Source organism: Lacerta agilis, chromosome 14 (genome assembly GCF_009819535.1).
Source record: "Lacerta agilis isolate rLacAgi1 chromosome 14, rLacAgi1.pri, whole genome shotgun sequence".
Taxonomy (NCBI): Eukaryota; Metazoa; Chordata; class Lepidosauria; order Squamata; family Lacertidae; genus Lacerta; species Lacerta agilis.
In genome coordinates, this window is record NC_046325.1 from 31,764,818 (window position 1) to 31,782,170 (window position 17,353).

The 17,353-nt window shown below is 44.6% G+C and overlaps 1 protein-coding gene across 5 annotated transcripts in view; it reads right to left on the bottom strand.

Annotated features, from left to right (window-relative positions):
* Positions 1-192: 192 nt before the first annotated feature.
* HOXB3 (homeobox B3) overlaps positions 193-17,353 on the bottom strand; it is a 40,456-nt gene continuing 23,295 nt past the window's right edge. For 4 of the 5 annotated variants that reach the window (XM_033168984.1, XM_033168980.1, XM_033168982.1 and 1 more), the window contains 2 exons: positions 8,576-9,179; positions 193-2,899 (listed from right to left, as the gene is read on the bottom strand). In XM_033168984.1, the coding sequence (XP_033024875.1) occupies positions 2,127-2,899; positions 8,576-9,053 (1,251 nt within the window). In that variant the 5' untranslated portion in view covers positions 9,054-9,179 and the 3' untranslated portion in view covers positions 193-2,126. Of the gene's footprint in view, positions 2,900-8,575; positions 9,180-12,637; positions 13,634-17,353 lie in introns of those variants that run through there. The other variant, XM_033168983.1, reaches the window with a different exon arrangement.

Consider the following 17,353-nt stretch of genomic DNA (forward strand, 5'->3'; position numbering starts at 1 on the left):
TGTATGGGGTTTTTTTTTACCCTTAAAAAAAGGAAAGGAATTAAACTATCTGTTTCGTTTGATTCTTCCATACCTCCTCGCCCCGCAAAATAAATAAATAAAAATCAGCCTCATTTTTTTCTACATTCAGAATATTTGTGTCGAAACCCTAGGACCAAAATTAGTTGAAAATGCAAATTGAGAATGGATGTATTGACTTCAGGAATTGTCCATATATTTGTCGGGTTTTGAAAAGTGTATTGTAAGTGGGGGTTAAATTCACTGGTGAGCCCCCCCCCCCCCCGCAAGTTCATTGCTCAGTATTAACTGGCCTGGCTGTCTGATATCTATGTATCTAAATGTGTACCTGATTGTCTCTACAACACCTACTTAGTAGTCTAAGATTGTAGATAAATGCATTTCTCCCCCCTCCCCATGGGTTTTTATTACAATTTGTGGTGCAATCCTACATACGCCTACTCAGAACTCCCAGTGAATTCAATGAGATTTACTTCCAGGTAAGCATATCCTGTATAAGAGAGCAGCCTAAATGGTGTTTAGGTCTGGGAAGAGTATTCTTATGGACACAATGCCAAAAAGGAGCAGAAAGTCTGCCAGTTCCATTTCCATGATCTGCAGCAGCATTCCGCCCCCGATTGTGTCCATCAACTCCAACACTTTCAATAAGTGTTATTGCCAAAGCAAGCACTTTGAGGACTGACAGCTGTAGGATAATCTTGAGCAACCTATTTTAATCAGTTTCATCTGTATTAAAGGAAAGGAGCTACATCAATTTATACCAATAAATTATTCTGCCAGCTTTTTTATGGTCTGCCTAGGGCATATACACAAGGCCACACATTTTTCATTGGGAGTAACTGGCAGTGACAACATTTGGTATCGTCACTCCACCCACCCATGATCCTGAAAGAGGAAGGAGGAGGCGAGTTCTTTGCCACCCGGGTAGTTACACACCAAAGGGTGGTTTCAAGAGGTGGGCTTGGAGCCCTGATTTTGTGGCATGCAGGACTCAGTCTTGGGGTTGCTCTGTGGGGTGTGGTATGGTATGGTGTGGTGTGAAAGTTTGCTACTGTTGCTTGGCTACAAGCCTTATAAACACACACACAACCATAAATGCTCTAGCTTGGAAGTCTCGCTGGTCTCAGTGGAACGTCTTTCCAACTGAGGATGCTTAAAATGTAGATTTACTTGGGGGCAGTAAGAGTAATTCTACAGTAAAAGAACTAGGTGGGTTAGCAAAGTTCTTCAGCTACACCACTTCAAACTGCATATGGGGAACTGCATTTTAAAATGCTCCCTCATTTAAGATAAATACACTCCCTGCATGTAGAAACCTAGTACATCAGGAATATGTGTTAGTTCACTACAGGCAGGGTTTTGTTTTAAAACTTTTTTGGGGGGGGCAGGAGCATTTAATAAAAATGATCCACACACACACATCCCTGCAGTTTGAAAAGCTACTGTCCAGAACCCTGCCACCTCAGTCTGCCCACTGAAGAAAGAAGATTCCTCACTGAGAAACCTCACTGAGTTCACAACATTCCATTTAAGTGATGGCCATCAGCTGGACTTAATTGAAACTGGGTCCTTTAAGGCCCAGTCAAGGGATCTGCTCCCCTCCTTTCCCCCCTTTTTAACAGGAGGGCTCAGATTCGAAAGTTGCCAAGGACTTTGTGCTGTATGTGCAGAGTGCATTTTGTCCCACCCACAGGAAACACAAGCTACTCCCCCACTCACCCCAGTTCTGAGGATGGGATTGGCCAAAAGGTTCCCAAACCGGTAGGCGAGCTGCTTAGCTCCTTGCCCCTAGAAAGCCAACACCCCGCCCCCCCCCATCAACATCGATTCCCGCCTGCTCCTCTTGCAGGGTGTGGGGGACAATAGTAGGCTGGGCCAGAAGGAAGGAAGAGGCAGGAGGTAACCCTTCCGATTTGCAGGGCACATAACATCTGACGGGTTCCTAAAGGGTTTCAACACAAATGCTTTTTGTTTGTTCCTTTAAGAGAGAGAGAGAGAGAGAGCGCTCACCAACACAACCAACAAACCGATGCAACCCACCCAGCCACCCCCGCCACGTCCCAGTTGTCTGTTAACTCCCCCCCCCCACCCGATCTGGCCCCTCCTCATCACAGATGGGTCAGTTTGGGCGCCTCTTGGATTCTACCCTGAGTCGAAGCGTGGTGGGTGGAAAGGTCTGTGTAAGTCGGGTGTGACTCGCAAGGTCCATGGTGCTGGTTGGAGCCCATTTGGGGGGGCCCCCCGTTGTACTCCATGCTGGCTGGCTGGTGATGCTGGAGGGGGTTCAGCCCGTAAAGCGACGGGGCGGAGTTGGGCATGGAGTCCACGTAGTTCCCGCCCACGTACACGGGGCTGCCTTGCATATTGGGGGGCCCATATCCGCCTCCCCCATTACCCTGTAAGACGTGCGGGTCGTACTCCGGCGGCGCCGTGTTGGCGTACTTCTGTTGGGTGGGGCAGCTTTTGATGGGGTTTTGGTAGGCAGTGGGCATGGCGTAGGCATTCTGGTGGGGTTTGCTGAAGGAGGGCGGAGACGGGGCGTCGTAGTTCGAGGTCATGGGGTGGAGGGCGCCCAGGAAGCCCGCCGAGGACTGCATGGCTTGCGGGGGGCTCCCCGTCGGGGATGGGCCCCCGGACGAAGAGCCCAAACCTTTCGACTTCTGATCTTTCTTGTACTTCATTCTCCGGTTCTGGAACCAGATCTTGATCTGCCTCTCGCTGAGATTCAACAGGTTTGCCATTTCCACCCGTCGTGGCCGGCACAGGTATCGGTTGAAATGGAATTCCTTCTCCAGCTCGACGAGCTGGGCGCTGGTGTAGGCCGTGCGGGCTCTCTTGGAAGCCGAGTTGCCCGGAGGGCTTTTCTCGCCGCTGCAGCTTTCTGGAGAGGAGGTCGGGAAATGAAATCAGAGATAATTACTTACATGCAGAAAATTGAATGCACAGGCCTCTTAATAAATCCTCCAACAGGCGAGAAGACTTGCAGCCTCCCCTCCTCCTTCCATTTCCCCCACTCCATAATCATGTCATTTATTAAGAGTTCTGTTCTCCAAAGCTGCCCCCTCGCTTTATGAAAATTTGATCATGTCATGCAGAAAAGGAATCCGAGGCTATTTATTTGGGAGTCGATTATTTTGAAGCAGACCCTTTCAAAGGAAATTACGCCTGGCAAGTGGGCAGTGTTTGGAAAGCAAAATTAATCAGGCGCTCCTGTACACAGGCCTGCAGTGTCAGTGTCCTTGTTATTCTGGGTGATTTAAACAAACCCACAAAAGCACATGCACCCTTCTACATACGTGTGTAAGACACAAATGTCAGTATATACTTGCCAATGAGCTTCTCGCTTCTCTCTCCCTCTCTCTCTCTCTTTCTCTTTCTCTTTCTCTTTTACTCACTCACACACACACACACACACACTATGCTTAATCTAGTGGGAAGGTCTCTTGTGCAGCCTTTATTTCACTGCAATGGAGGTCTGTGAACTGCATGTTTGATTGTGCTCCATGTGTTCCTACAACCAAAACTGAAATTTGGAACCTCTTTCCTATGCCAAACATTGGATAAACAATAGAGTGCCTCTGAGCATGTGCAGAGGGCCTTTTTCATCAAGAACTAAAACCAACTTCTACACATCAGATATGGGGTGTGTGTGTTAAACTTTCATGTGCAGGATTCATCCTTTTCATACAGACCAGAATCCCAATACATCTCCTTTTTTAAAAGTGAAACACATTCCCAGGAGAGGGGAGTTTTGCATCTGAGTCCAGTGCTGTGGATTGCAGCCTAGCTGCAGGAAGTAAAATCATGTGTAAATCAGTGGAGCACAGGCCCAGTTCAATGTAGTGGTAGTGTCTTGATGTAATGCAACTACATCAAGTTTTGCAACTGCAGAGTGCAGTTTGGAGTGCCATTTATGATTAATTGCCCCCAAGGAAACTCACTACAGGAAAAAAAAATGTGTTGAAGGTTCTAGCCTATTTTGCCCATTACTATGCTAGTTCTTGGCATGCATGAAGATTGTGTAAGCAAGCAGTTGCAAAAAAAATGTACAAAAACCGCACATTTTCTGAAGTAGGGCAGTCCATTTTACTACCTCAGAAGTACCACCTCATTCTACTGCATGTGTATACTTTAACTTTTTTGAGAGAACTGCATATAAGATAAATATACCCAAAGATGTCTGTATCTGTTATTTATATGTGTGTGTGCCTGTACCTCTAAAGAAATATCTACATGGGTGTAAATGTTCATTGCTCATTTAGCAACTTAGGTCTGTATTGACTACATAATGTTTGTGACATTCACAGGATATAAAAGTGGCATGTATTATTACTAGAGCAGTCAAATACAACATTTCCCTGTTGCCTAGAATGGATTCACAGGGGAATGTGGCTCCAGACAGGGAGGACTTCCTGTCATACCTGCTCTGGAGCTTCCTCTCCCAGTATGTGACCAGGTAGATGGGCGTGACCCTAGCTGACCAGATAAAAGGGCTGGTCACACAACCATCTCTCTCTTGGACTCTTACTCTCCTGGCTCTTACCCAGCGCATGACTCAAACTTCACATAGGATGTGGCCCACAAGCAGAAAGTCTGAGATGTAGCTCAGACTTCTTTTTAATGTAACCACAAGATAAAGCCTGCCTTCAGATTACTGCTGTGAACTGAAAGTGAGTAAAACTTTATTCTTACTTTTAAAGAAGACTGTGTTGTGTTATTATTTTAAGAGGGAAATAAAGGGGACACTTACCAGAAACAATCCAGACTGGACAAGCTGGCCTGGATTGCTTAATTAAAGGATTCTAACAAATCATCAACTTGCTTTAATAAGCTGCAAAGGGAATGTGCTGTTTACTCACTAGCATGAGTGAGGAGGGATAATATCAAAACAATACAGTGGTACCTCTGGTTGCGAACACGATAAGTTATAGGGTGCCATTCACACCCTGAAAAGTCTGCAACCAGAGTGGTGCTTCTGCGCATGCGCGAACCACGCAGAACGCTTCTGCATGTGCGCATGCGGCGAAACCCAGAAGTAAACACTTCCGGGTTTGCCGCGTTCTTAACCTGAAAAAATGCAACCTGAAGATTTCGCAAGAAGAGGTATGACTGTATATCCTCTCCTACCTTCCTTAACATTCCCACAGTAAAGAATATAACCACTTTTTGAACATTGAGAAGAAATGTGGAAATGTAATATTTTAAGGGAAATGTTTTATAAGTGGCGGAAAGATTCTTCTATCATTTACTCAGAAGGGGAACAGCAGATGCTGGGAGAAATTCATGTGTCCGTCATCCATTGATTGCAACATGGTGTATGAAACAATCCTTGTAGATCAGACACTGGGATTTCATATACTGTAATCTTATCTTCATATACTGTAATCTCATTTTCCTTAAGAATTGTGTACCCAAAGGTGTAAGGCATGCAGTGATGTGTTATCAATTGGTGTGCTTGCATGTGGGAATCTCTGAAACTTCGAATGCACTGTGATTTTAAAGAAAGTGGGCTGAATCCACACAAAGTTAGTTGCACATAGAATGCAATCCTAATCTTGCCTACTCAGAAGAAAACCCTATTGAATTAAATGGGGCTTACTCGTAAGTGGGGTTAGTATTGCAGTCTTAGTTCTCATTGAAATCAATGGGACAAGGTACTCACAATTTACCAAGCTCTTATTGATTTCCATGAGAAATGGGGCATTTACTTAGAACTCCTGAGCACTTGTCTATTTCCAGGTAAGTGCATTTCACAGTCAGTAACATCACGTATTTGCTTTGGATTGTTCTGTTTATCATTGGCAACTTGTCTTAAGTAAGGCAGATCAGTTTCAGAATGCTCAATATCTGCTTGTCTCCTTAAATGCTTTTTCCTTCCACACAGATGATACAGGCAAAGTTCATCAGCCCCAGCGCCACAGTATAAGATTTACTCATGAATAAAAAGAGGCTGCGAGTTTGCAAACTATGTCACAACCAAAACAATGTAGCTTCTTTGTAGGCCCAAATTATACTTCAAATTGGCTGCAGCCTTAATTCAGGCACTAATCCAGTTCTGTGCATTTTGTGCAATGGCAACACTTCATTTTATACAAATTGTGCACACAAATTGCATGGTACACATCGCACATATTTCACTACTAGAGCATCTTATGCAGAGGAACTTTGCATGGAAAACTGGTTAAGATAGTCTTACCCAAGAAAACAAATCCTTTTCACTCAGGAAGAAGAGTCCTGGTGGACTGTGTAGTCCAGCATTCTCTTCTCACAGTTGTGGGATATCTAAAATAAGGCAGTCAAAACCAACAACTTCTGATTGCTAGAAAGGCACACACACAGAGGAAGTTGGATCTCAGAGTCTACAGGAAATTCTCCCTGTGAGAGCCACTCCCACTGTGTCCAGCCAGGTAAAGGGGCAAAACCTATATAAACTGGTCACACCCCCAACCTGTTCTCTCTCTCTCTCTCTCTCTCTCTCTCTCTCTCTCTCTCTCTCTCTCTTTCTCTTTCTTTCTCTTTCTCTCTCTCTGCTATCTGATCTCTTCCCTTTGATGCTTCATCAGTGACTAGGGATGTAAGACATGTGCTGAGTCGGAGTTCACAGCTCAGACTCCAAGTCTAATCTAAACTATAATATATGTCTGTAGCTATATTTTAAGCCTGCTTCAAGACTGCTACTGTGAAACTGAGTGAGTATATCTATCTTTACTTATAAGAAGACTGTTTTGCATGTTTATTGTTTTAAGAAGAAGAAAGGGGGGAAATAACAGGAAATCCAGTCTGCAGTAAAGCATCCTGAATTACTTAAATTAAAAGGCTAAAGCTAGCTTCCTTATTTTTGCTGACAAAGGGATGTACTCTGCCAAACTCACAAATGTGAGTCAAGAAGGATAATATCTAAGAAATATATACTCTTCTATTTTCCATATGCATCCCTACAACAGTGGCCAGTCAGATTCCTTAGGGAACCCACAAGCAGGACAAATGAATCAATTCCCAAATAAGAGCCATATCCTAAGTTTGCTTAGAAGTAGGTTCCACTGAAGTCACTCACACTTCTTTCCAAGTTAATATCCTTAGAATTCTGATGTATATATCCTAAGGATGGCATCCAGAGTCATGCAGCTGTTTTGTCCTATATAAATCCTGCTATCTTTAATACACCTTTCATCAAAATATCAAGATAGACAGAAAAAAGCAACTTTGCCTGAGTATGGTATAACAGTAGCCTTTAGCACTGCAACAAATCAGTTACTCTCTGGCTGGTATTAGTGAGCATCCATGCTAAGCCGATGAGATATAAAATGGAGTACATCACACTTCTTGGGCTTTGATGAAAACACATTTTGTCAGGGATAAAAACCAGGCATTGAGCCAATGACAGCCAGACTTTGCAAGGGACCGAGAGTAGGAATAAGATGGCAGAGTCCTGAGGTGATGGAACAGACTGCAACACTTCAGCATGCAAGCCAGGGATCAGCCTTTAGGACAACAACAACAACAACAACAACAACAACAAATCATTGCAAGGAAGAAAGGAAGGCTAGAAACTTTCTCCTCCACTTGCTTTTAGTTTCTGGGCAGTTTTAAAGAACAAGCACAGAAAACCTTCCAAAATGTTCCTCCCACCTGTAGCCCAAAGTGGCACACTCTTATCTTGCCACCTCTCTCTGCTGCATATGTAGACTAGCCCTGAGTTTAGCAACTGGCATCCATGAAAGCCAATTTTATCTGGCATAAAAACAGAGTGCTTTCAACCACAGCCTGGTTATCACTGTCACTTGGGACAGAAACTGTGGGTGGGTGGCGGCGGCGGAACTAGCCCAGGCTGGCTTTAATATCCAGATGACCCTCAAAGCCATGACCTTCTTTGAGAGACTGAAGACCCAATGCAACTCTCTAAGCTATGGATGCATGTAGGCAAAGTAAGTCTCCCTATCCACTTTCTTTGCTCTTTTGCCTTCCTTGCACACTCCAGAAGCCCATTTATCTTACCATCAACACCTTAATCTACTGCTCCTTCTATTGCCTGCCACCCTCACCCCACCCAGTCTAAGTCTTCAGGCCACTCCCCACTTCTACATCAACTTCCGGTTCAGGGTCTTTAGCAGGCCTAGCACTGCTTTTTGGAGCCACCAATGTCTTGCTCCTCCTCTAAGGTCTTAACCCATGGCTCTTTATATGCCAAGCTGGAACCTTTGCATAATCCCTGCCTTGGCAGTGGTTCAAAGTAACACATTTGGAGCCTGCTATTATTATTATTATTATTATTATTATTATTATTATTATTATTATTATTATTATTATTAGGCTCTTTGTACAGCTGCAATTAGTTGATGTGGACTCAGAGCCCCTCTCCTTCCAATGGGCCTTGCCCTTTGGATTGCATGCATCAACATATCCTTTCAGCACCCCCACCCCCACCCCCATCTTCCTCCAGATAGGAAGCTTTGGACACTCGGCTCCTTCACCATCCAGCCTGACCCCACTGTGCCCATGCAGCTGTGTGCGTGTGTGTCTTATGCACATTGGTGGTGGATATTCCAAAAGCAGATACCTGCGCTGGGGGAGCTGTTTTTCTGTTTGGAGTTTTGCCTCGACTCTTTCATCCAGGGGAAAATCTGTTTGGCGAGAGCGGCGTTACTAGAGCCCAGGCTGGATTTGCTGGGGGCGCTTTTGACCCCCCCAGGCTGGCTGTGGTTATTGCTGCTGCCGCCCCCGTTACTGCTGCTGCTGCTGTTGCTGTTGGTGGCGGTGATAGGATTGGGGGGTGGCGAGACGGGCGGGGGCGGATGGTGCTCCTGAGGCAGGCTGGGGCGCATGCAGCTCCCGTTCAGGTCTTTCGTTTTGGCCAGAGGGGAGGCGTTGCCGAGGGACTGGAGGGTGCAGGCCGGCCTCTGGTAGTCGTGGTTCTCCACGTGAGCTGCAGGCTGGAAAGGCTGCGGCGGAGGGCCCTCGTAGCCGAACCCATTGGCTCCCTGATAGGAGTAGCCCCCGAAGAGCGTGGAGGTGTCATAGTAGGTTGTTTTCTGCATCGCTGGGGCTCCCCGAGGTTCTCGCGCGCTGCTACCAGGCTCTGGCTGACCCCCTCATGGAAGGACATTGGCACCCCCAAGGTCACGTGGTGAGGAGGCCTTCCCCGGTGTCTTTTGCAAGCTGACCTGAAAGGTTAGAAAGGCACACACAATAATACGGCACGGCCTATGAATCCATCTTGGTCATTGAAAAGCCTCGTGACATGAATAGCTCGGGCTGCTACGCGCGAGGGGAGCGGAGAGCAGATGCTGCCTGGGCGCTCCTAGGCGCGCCTCTCGGCGAGCCCCTTCTCCCCTGGAGCAGCCTCGCCAACTATTCCAGGACAAAACACAGAGAAGGGGAAAGGGGTTCCTCATGCCCGCTTGGATCACTAAAACCGACCCCTGAGCAGTATTGTCCTTTTGTTCTTTCCAATTGGGTTGGTATTGTTCAAGAACCATTGCTGAGATCGGGATAGATATCTTCCAACGGGGGGAAGAGATGATTTCTTATAGGCCATCCAATCTAACTCTCTAAGGTGTGCACATAGGTGCCTGCCTGCCTGCATACATAACACTGTCAATATCCACACACACACATTCATACAGGAAGGAGTCGACATAGTTCGCCGCGCACCCCCACTCGTAAGAAAGCAATAGAGTCTTGGCTTTCTCCACGCGAATCTCAAGCCCGTCAATTTCCGTGAGCGAAACCTCCAATAAAGGGGCCCGAGCAGAAATAAAACCCAGCTGTGAAGTAAAAGTCCCATCGGGGCTGACTCCCAGATAAGCATAGTGCAAGTTTGAGATGCGAAGTCACTTGGTAGATCCATACTGGATAGGTTTCTTCTGTACCGGTGGTATCATTTTTATATCTATCCACACACACAAACACATTGTATGCATGCAATTATCAAGTTCTTCTAAGTTTAATTCGTATTATAATTTAATATTCTACTGATATGACCCCCACCCCAACAAGGAACCTCAGAAAAATAATATAAAGTGTACAAGTATAGATTGGGTAATAGGATTAAAAAAAATAAAATCAGTTACCTTAAAATTGACCAGGATCCATGTTATTAAATCAACATTTAAATGTTAAACATAAAACTGAACTCAGCTTCTGACATTCTGCCAAATGGTCCACTTGCAGCATAAGGCTAGGCATGTTTACTCGGAATTAAGTCCCAGTGTGCTCAAGGGGGCTTACTCCCAGAAAAGTGTAAATATAGGACTGCCGCGTTAGTGCGCTGAATTTAGAGATGTGATGGCTGGGAACGTTGTCAGATTTAGAGACCTGTGTTTAATTCTTTGATGTTGGCGCTATTGATACTGTTTTCCATATTGTTTTTGCAACTCTCGTTACAGTTTGGAAACAGGCTATAGAATCCACTCTTCCCTGCAAGCCCTTAACAAATCTGGTTCAGTTGCGACTCCCAAGGTGCTAGCCTTGTCTTTATATATATATGAAACAGCTTCCTTCTATGGCTTCTCATCCTTTCTTTAAACAAAATAAAACACAACCCAGTTTTGCCACCAGGCCGTTTGGTTCTCTTGATTTCCTTTCCCTTTAACTTTTATGGTTGGTTTGTCCTCCCTTTATTTAGGAGGGGAGGGGGAAATTCCTCCCTCAAAAAGAAAAAAAGGATGTATCCTTCTAAGGAAACATTAATTTTCTCTATGTTGGAAGGGCGCAAAAAGTCTAGAATTATTTAATGGGTCAAATAATAAATCAGTAGAGAAAGCACACACACACACACACACACACACACGGAAGGATGAATAAAATAGAATCCTGTTTCACTGTATTCTGTATTTCATTTCAAATGCTTTCCCCCCCAGTGAGCTACAATCTATTATACTCCCCTACAGAATGAAAAATAATACTGTGACCCAATATTGGTCAATTCCGACCATAGGAACGCACACACAACAGGAGCAACCTCCCCCCCACACACACTTCCCTACATCTATGCACTTCAAAACCTAAATATAATTCAGACCTCATACCCAACCACATGCCCCACCTCCTCCTCCACGAACCTCCTCCTCCTCTTCAGTTTATGCCTGTATAAATTCTGCAGTTTGCAGAACAGCAACTCTAAAAGTCTATGTTGTGATCCTTTCGTATGTTCCATGGATTAGATACCACCGTTGCCTTCTAGTAGCAGGCTGTTAAAATATTTGCTATGTATTAACTGGAAAGAATGATAGGAGTTGCTGTCTTATTTCAGCTGTTCCTTAGCAGACATAAACAGTCGAGTACTCTCATCGCAATAGATTGATTAAAAATAAAAAAGAAACGCAATAATCATTAATTCGATATTAAAAGACTGGGTTCGCTGAAACTGACTAAGCGGTTCAGCCATAATGATAATTTTACTAGGCCTCGCTGGTTTGTTTTGGATTTCTTGGGACCTCTGGAAGGCCTATGAGAAGGTGGAGGCAAATGTCTTCTTCTTTTAAAGGAAGAATTAAACAGGGCATTAAAAATTAATTCCCATTCTACTCTTCTCGAAAAGGAATCCAAAGTGGTCTGAGCGTTCAGTAGCAAAGATCTTTTCGCCCCTTTTGTATCTCATCTTTCAACACGTCCCAAATGTCGGTCATTTATCTTAGTCGGAGACGGGTGGAATCGTAAATGATTTACTCCAAGGAATTGTTGCTGTAGTTGTTGGGATATGCGTGTGTTTTTAAAAGCACCCCGAAATCTCCAACGGAATAATAAATAGGAACAGTGCATTGGAAATTAGTCCTCCGAAATGGTAACTGCAGAAGTTCCTTCTCTCCTTCTCTCCCTCTCTCTCTCTCTCTCGGAAGTTTCGTTTTTATTCCAGAAGAGGAACCTGGATTCTAAATAAAAGCCTCTCTTCTCGGGAACTTTTGCAAGAGAGATATTTATTTATTTATTTATTTTGCAAATTGGTTGTTGGGTTTTGTTTTTTTAAGAGTGAATCCAAGAATCTAGAAGCCCGTTAAAGGCGAAGTAAGGCCGTGGAGCATGGGGAAATATAGTATTAAAAGCTCCCTTTAACCTCCATGTTGGAAAAATAATTCTAAAATTCGCAGTCCTACTCTGGTTATGGGAGAGAACCAGAGAGCCTTTCTCCTTAGGGTGTATTTCTCCATAGTAGGGCAAAGGTAATAAATAATAATAATAATAATAATAATAATAATAATAATAATAATAATAATAATAATGGTTCCGGACAACTCTCCAGTTCACAGCAAATTGTTCACTACATTTAGAGCTTTCCCCTTGAAAAATTAAAGGGGGGAAAATCACCACGTCAAAGAGAGAGAAAGAAAGCGTTCTAGATGAAAAGGCGAAGGAGAAAGGGGGAGGAAAATAGAAGGGGGAGAATAGCAAAAAGAGGGGGGAAAGGGGGGTAGAAAGAAGGGGAGGGGAGGAGGGGGGAAGAAGAAGAAGAGAGAGAGGGTGAGAGTGAGAGAGAGAGGAGAGAGAGAGAGAGACGCTGCGTGGAAGGAAGCTTAAAGCTTGTGAACTCTTCATGAACCGCGATGCGAGTCATACAGCTATAAATCATGGAGACACGGTCTCCGCCATTCACAAACTGATAGCCTATTTCGGTCCACCTTACCTTAGCCTCTGACGAGAGCAGCGCGGCGAGCAGACATAATATATTTTCGCAGCCAGCAAGCAACGCAATCAATAAGCGAGGAAAGCTCCCCCCATTCCTCGTGCTTTTTTTTTTAATGTTCAAGGAATATCTAGAGAGAGAAATCCGGTCATAACGCCAAAAGGAGGGGGGACATCTCTATAGGAGCTTACGGTGAGGGATGCTCGGGTCCTCTCTCTCTCTCTCTCTCTCGCCTCTCTCTCTCTCTCTCTCTCTCTTTCTCAATCCGTTTGGGGAGGAGTGCGGGGGGGGGGGAAGGTGAGAAGAGGTAGGAACCACAAGATGCTAGACAGCCTTCCAAAGATGTATAGGGAATCCTTTGATTGTGGCTGCCCTATAGTCTTGGTACGCCCTGTTCACGGTTAACAATGGCCTCTGGCTTAACAGCAGAAGGCAAGAGAGAGGGAGAGAGGGAGAGAGAGGGGGAGAGAGAGAGAGAAAGAGAGAGAGAGAGAGAGAGAGAGAGACAGGGTACAGAGGAGGGGGAAACAGAAAGAATAGCTGACATGAAATCCTCGACAAGGAATGCTTAGACTGAGATTTAAATGACATAATAATAACATTCAGTTATTATTTTTGTTAAACCGGGCAATTTAAAACAAGAAAGCGCGGGAGGGGGAGGGGTTGAAGGGGGGATTCAGGAGAGAGAGATGTAGAGATTTCGTTTCTGGGGGCGGGGGGAACGGAGGGGTGGTTTTTTTCTTCTTCTCCCTCCTGCTTTGGGAGGGCTTGGGCAAACGCCAAGGTTGCTTCCTGACGGCGTCAGGAGTGGAAAGGAAATATGCAAATGGAGAGGTGGTGGACAGAGGCCTAGCAGGATAGCAAAAGCTGTATTGATTCACGTACTTCGCAATTAGGTGTCAGGTTATGCTAATAAATCTTTGAAACAGAGGCAGATTTTCTTTCTTTCTTTCTTTCTTTCTTTCTTTCTTTCTTTCTTTCTTTCTTTCTTTCTTTCTTTCGTTCTATCTTTCTCTCTCTCCCCCCTCCCCCCAATTTCTTCAGCAGAGCAAGCGGGGGGATAACTCTCTCAGGCCTCCATTATACCCCACCCTGGCCAAAATGGATTGCATAACCCTCCGATTTGACTTAATTATTATGACAAGCGTATGCGGGAAGGGGAGGGAGACGGGGCAAAAGAAAGCAGCATTTTCAAAACAACAAAAACAAACAACAGCTCTTGAAAGCACCTCCCTGAAAAGTTTTGCAAACCTTCTGGATGACATGAAAGGATAGGAAAGGGAAAGTTTTAGAAAGTTTATATACTTAACCTAGTTGAGTGCTATTGGTTCCCTGAATGCTCACGTTGTGTATGCATTATGGGTTGCATTCGAGCACGTCAAACTCGGAGCAGACCTGCTGAAATCTTCAATTAGTAAAAGACCATTGATGTCAATAGGTCTACTCTGAGTATGGCTTAGTCAGATGCCACCCATAATACAAGCGTTCACACATAGGAAGGAAGAAGAAAGACTGACTGATCTACATTTCCGGTACCTCTCATCATGTTATGCTGAACATTTGGGATGCAAAGTTTCATTCAGTTTATTGGGATTTACTTGCAAGCGACTGTGATTGGGGCAGGAATGTGATACGTTCACATGACACAGGGAAGTTATTTAACATTAGATAGATGATAGATAGATAGATAGATAGATAGATAGGTGACGTCTCTTTAAGTCACTCAAGATTTATGACCCCCTTCCCTGCTCATAACACAAGGCGCTTTGCTTGCCAAGACAAAAACGTTTTCGCTCTGCTTTTGCTGCTGACCTGAAAGGGAGCTGCCGCTACAAACTGAGTGTGGGAGGAAGAAGTTGAGATGTCTGCACATTTTTGGGTGCGTGCGTGCGAGGCAGAGGAAGAGGAGGAAAGGAGAGCTATTGTTATCCTCTCCCCCTCCTTCTTTTTACACCTCTACCTTGAAGGGGGTAATTGCTGAATCGAGGGGAAACTGGCATTCAGAAAGGGAGTGGACTCTGGAATTGGCTCATTCCTTTCTTGGGATGTTTTTGGTGCTCCCCATCTTTGAGAATGGTTCTGTTTGGGGGGAACTTTTTCACTTAACTTTTCAGACCTAACTTTGTCTCTCATGCCTAAAATTGCAAGTGACTTTATCCACCCGGACAATGTTACCTTATTCCTGTCCACTTTGGCTTTTTTATGAGTTATGAAAATAAATCCTAGATCTGCATGCGATGGTGGGCTATTTTCTGCTTTGGAAGACCATCCTGAGATTGGACGCTCAACTGAACCATGGTATCCAAGAAGAACTTCATTGGCAAAACACGTCCTGTGGAATTCTCCGGGTGAAACTTAAAAGTCTGCTGCTGGACAATAAGTAGTGCCTCCACGGATGGTAAACGTAACTTTCAGGAGGGGCGAGCACTTCGCTTTTTTATTGGCATAAACACTCCCTTTCTTTTTTCTTTTTTCTTTTTTTAAAAAGTCAAATTAGTAGCATTGTGTGTATATTTAATGCTGTCTTTTTGAATTTCCAGGTCTACTGTCCTATTAGTCCTTCCAAGACTTAAGGCTGCAATCCCATGCGTATATATCTGGGAGTAATTCCGTTGAACTCAATGTGGGTTACATCCGAGAAGGATTGCTCTATATAAGGCTGAAAATTAAACGCTAGGGAGTAAGTCCCAGGTCGTCCTTCTGACATACATGCTGAGGACTATGATGCATGGAATAGAGGCTCAAAACAAGACCAGGGTAGAAAGCAAAACGATTAACTGCAGAATGTAAAGTATCAAACTTTCTGTTTAAAAAGAGAGAGAGAGAGGCCTTGAATAAATCCTTAAGGTCTTTCTGAAACTGGTATGGGATAGGGGCTGCTGCTGCTGCACTTTAGGCGGGACCCACAATAGGTCAGTGGTGTTTTCTTAAAACTCACCAGTTCCTAGGCTCCTGGTCCTGAAGGTATAATGGAGAAGTACAATTTGAAATAGGAGGGGACCTGTTCAAAAGAGAGAACAAGAGAAAGAGAGGGAGAGAGACACAGAGAGAGGGGGGAAGGGGGGCGTTGGACCGTTTAGTAAAGGTCTAGAACGTAAAAACAGACAAGTTTGGGACAGGAGGCAAATAAATCACTTTGGGTAAAAAATAGCCTTCTCCGTTCCATAACACCACTGTCCAAACACTCCTACGGGAGATTCGCCAACAGGACCCAGGTCTTTACCACCGTCGTTCGCTCACTTTAAAAGTTGCCAGCTAACGTTTACATGTGTGTGCTGGGAGTCAACCGAAGTTAAAGATGATGCCTGGATACAGAAGAGCCATATTTTAGGCGCGCAAGCACGCATTTAGGAGGCATTTCGTTCCGAATGTTTCGTTGCAGGCTGGATTGAGAGAAGGTTCTCTTGCCCGATTGGGGAGATGGTGTTGTTAGCAAGAGGCTTTTGATGTTCTCTAACGTTGTTAGGGTACGGTTTCCCGCGGTTGGGGGGGGGGAGTTAACGGGTTTATTTATTCCTGTTGGTGAACTTATGTCTTTCGATTAAAATAACAGGAATAACCTAACAAGGGAGGAATATCCAGATCCATTTATTTTATTTCTTATATGCTTAGCATGTCGTGGTTTTTAAACTTTGGCAGTATATTCGCGAGGGCCCTGGTCCCAGAGAACCCCAGTTCATTTACCTACAAGTAAGCTTCGCTTATTTTCAAGGAGTACGTGTGTACACAACACACACACACACACGTGTGCTTCTGAGTCATTGCAATAGGGCATACACGAACCCAACGCAGATAAGCAGGGGATATTGCTCTCAAGTTAAAGCCTGCTGGAGATCCCAACTTTAATCCCATCGAGGTCTAGTAAGATTCAGAAGGGTAGTCAGATGGTGTCTGGCATTCTCATGTGTAGGCGAACAAAATGGGCCGAAGGAGAAAGCGAATTCGCCAAACAATTAACCGAGGATTTGTGGAAGGCGAACTACTTTGAGATTTATCACTGAAGCTTGGGCAAGGTTTGGTTTAGGGGGGGGGGAACGAGAGGGAGGGAGAGGGAGAGGGAGAGATCATTTAAAAATATTTTCGTTTGGGGAAACATTCCTTGGCTCTAATAACCCGGTTTTCCGTTCTGAATGCTAATATTATTAATCTGCAATAAAAACGTCCGCTAACCACACACCAACACTCCCCGAACGGTATCCCTGCATGTCGCAGAACCTCTGGAATATAAATCACGCCCGGGAGGCCCCAGCTGCCCCCATCTCAATTCTGCGGCCTTTGGCAATAATTCCAGCTTCATTCCGCCTGCTTCTTGTTGTTCCTAGAGGCGCCCGCCCCTATGAACGACCACCGAGTTGGCACCGGGCCACTTATACCACTTGCAATCATCGGTGTGCTATTTCTGGCTCTGAGTTTAAATTATTCGTTCTTTGCATCATAAATAAAGTTGTTGCTTTTTTGTTTGTTTGTTTGTTCGTTCGTTCGTTTGTTTTGTTTTGTTTTGTTTCATTGTGAAGTGTTTCTATGTGTGAGAAATCTAGCAGATGATGATGATGATGATGATGATGATAATAATAATAATAATAATAATAATAATAATAATAACAATAACCTCACGCTTCTAGAACCCAGTGAATAAACCCAGTGGCAGCAAAATGAGGCCAAAGTAAATGAAGGCAGCTTACTAAAACGATTTCTGTTAACCTGCTACTGCCGCTG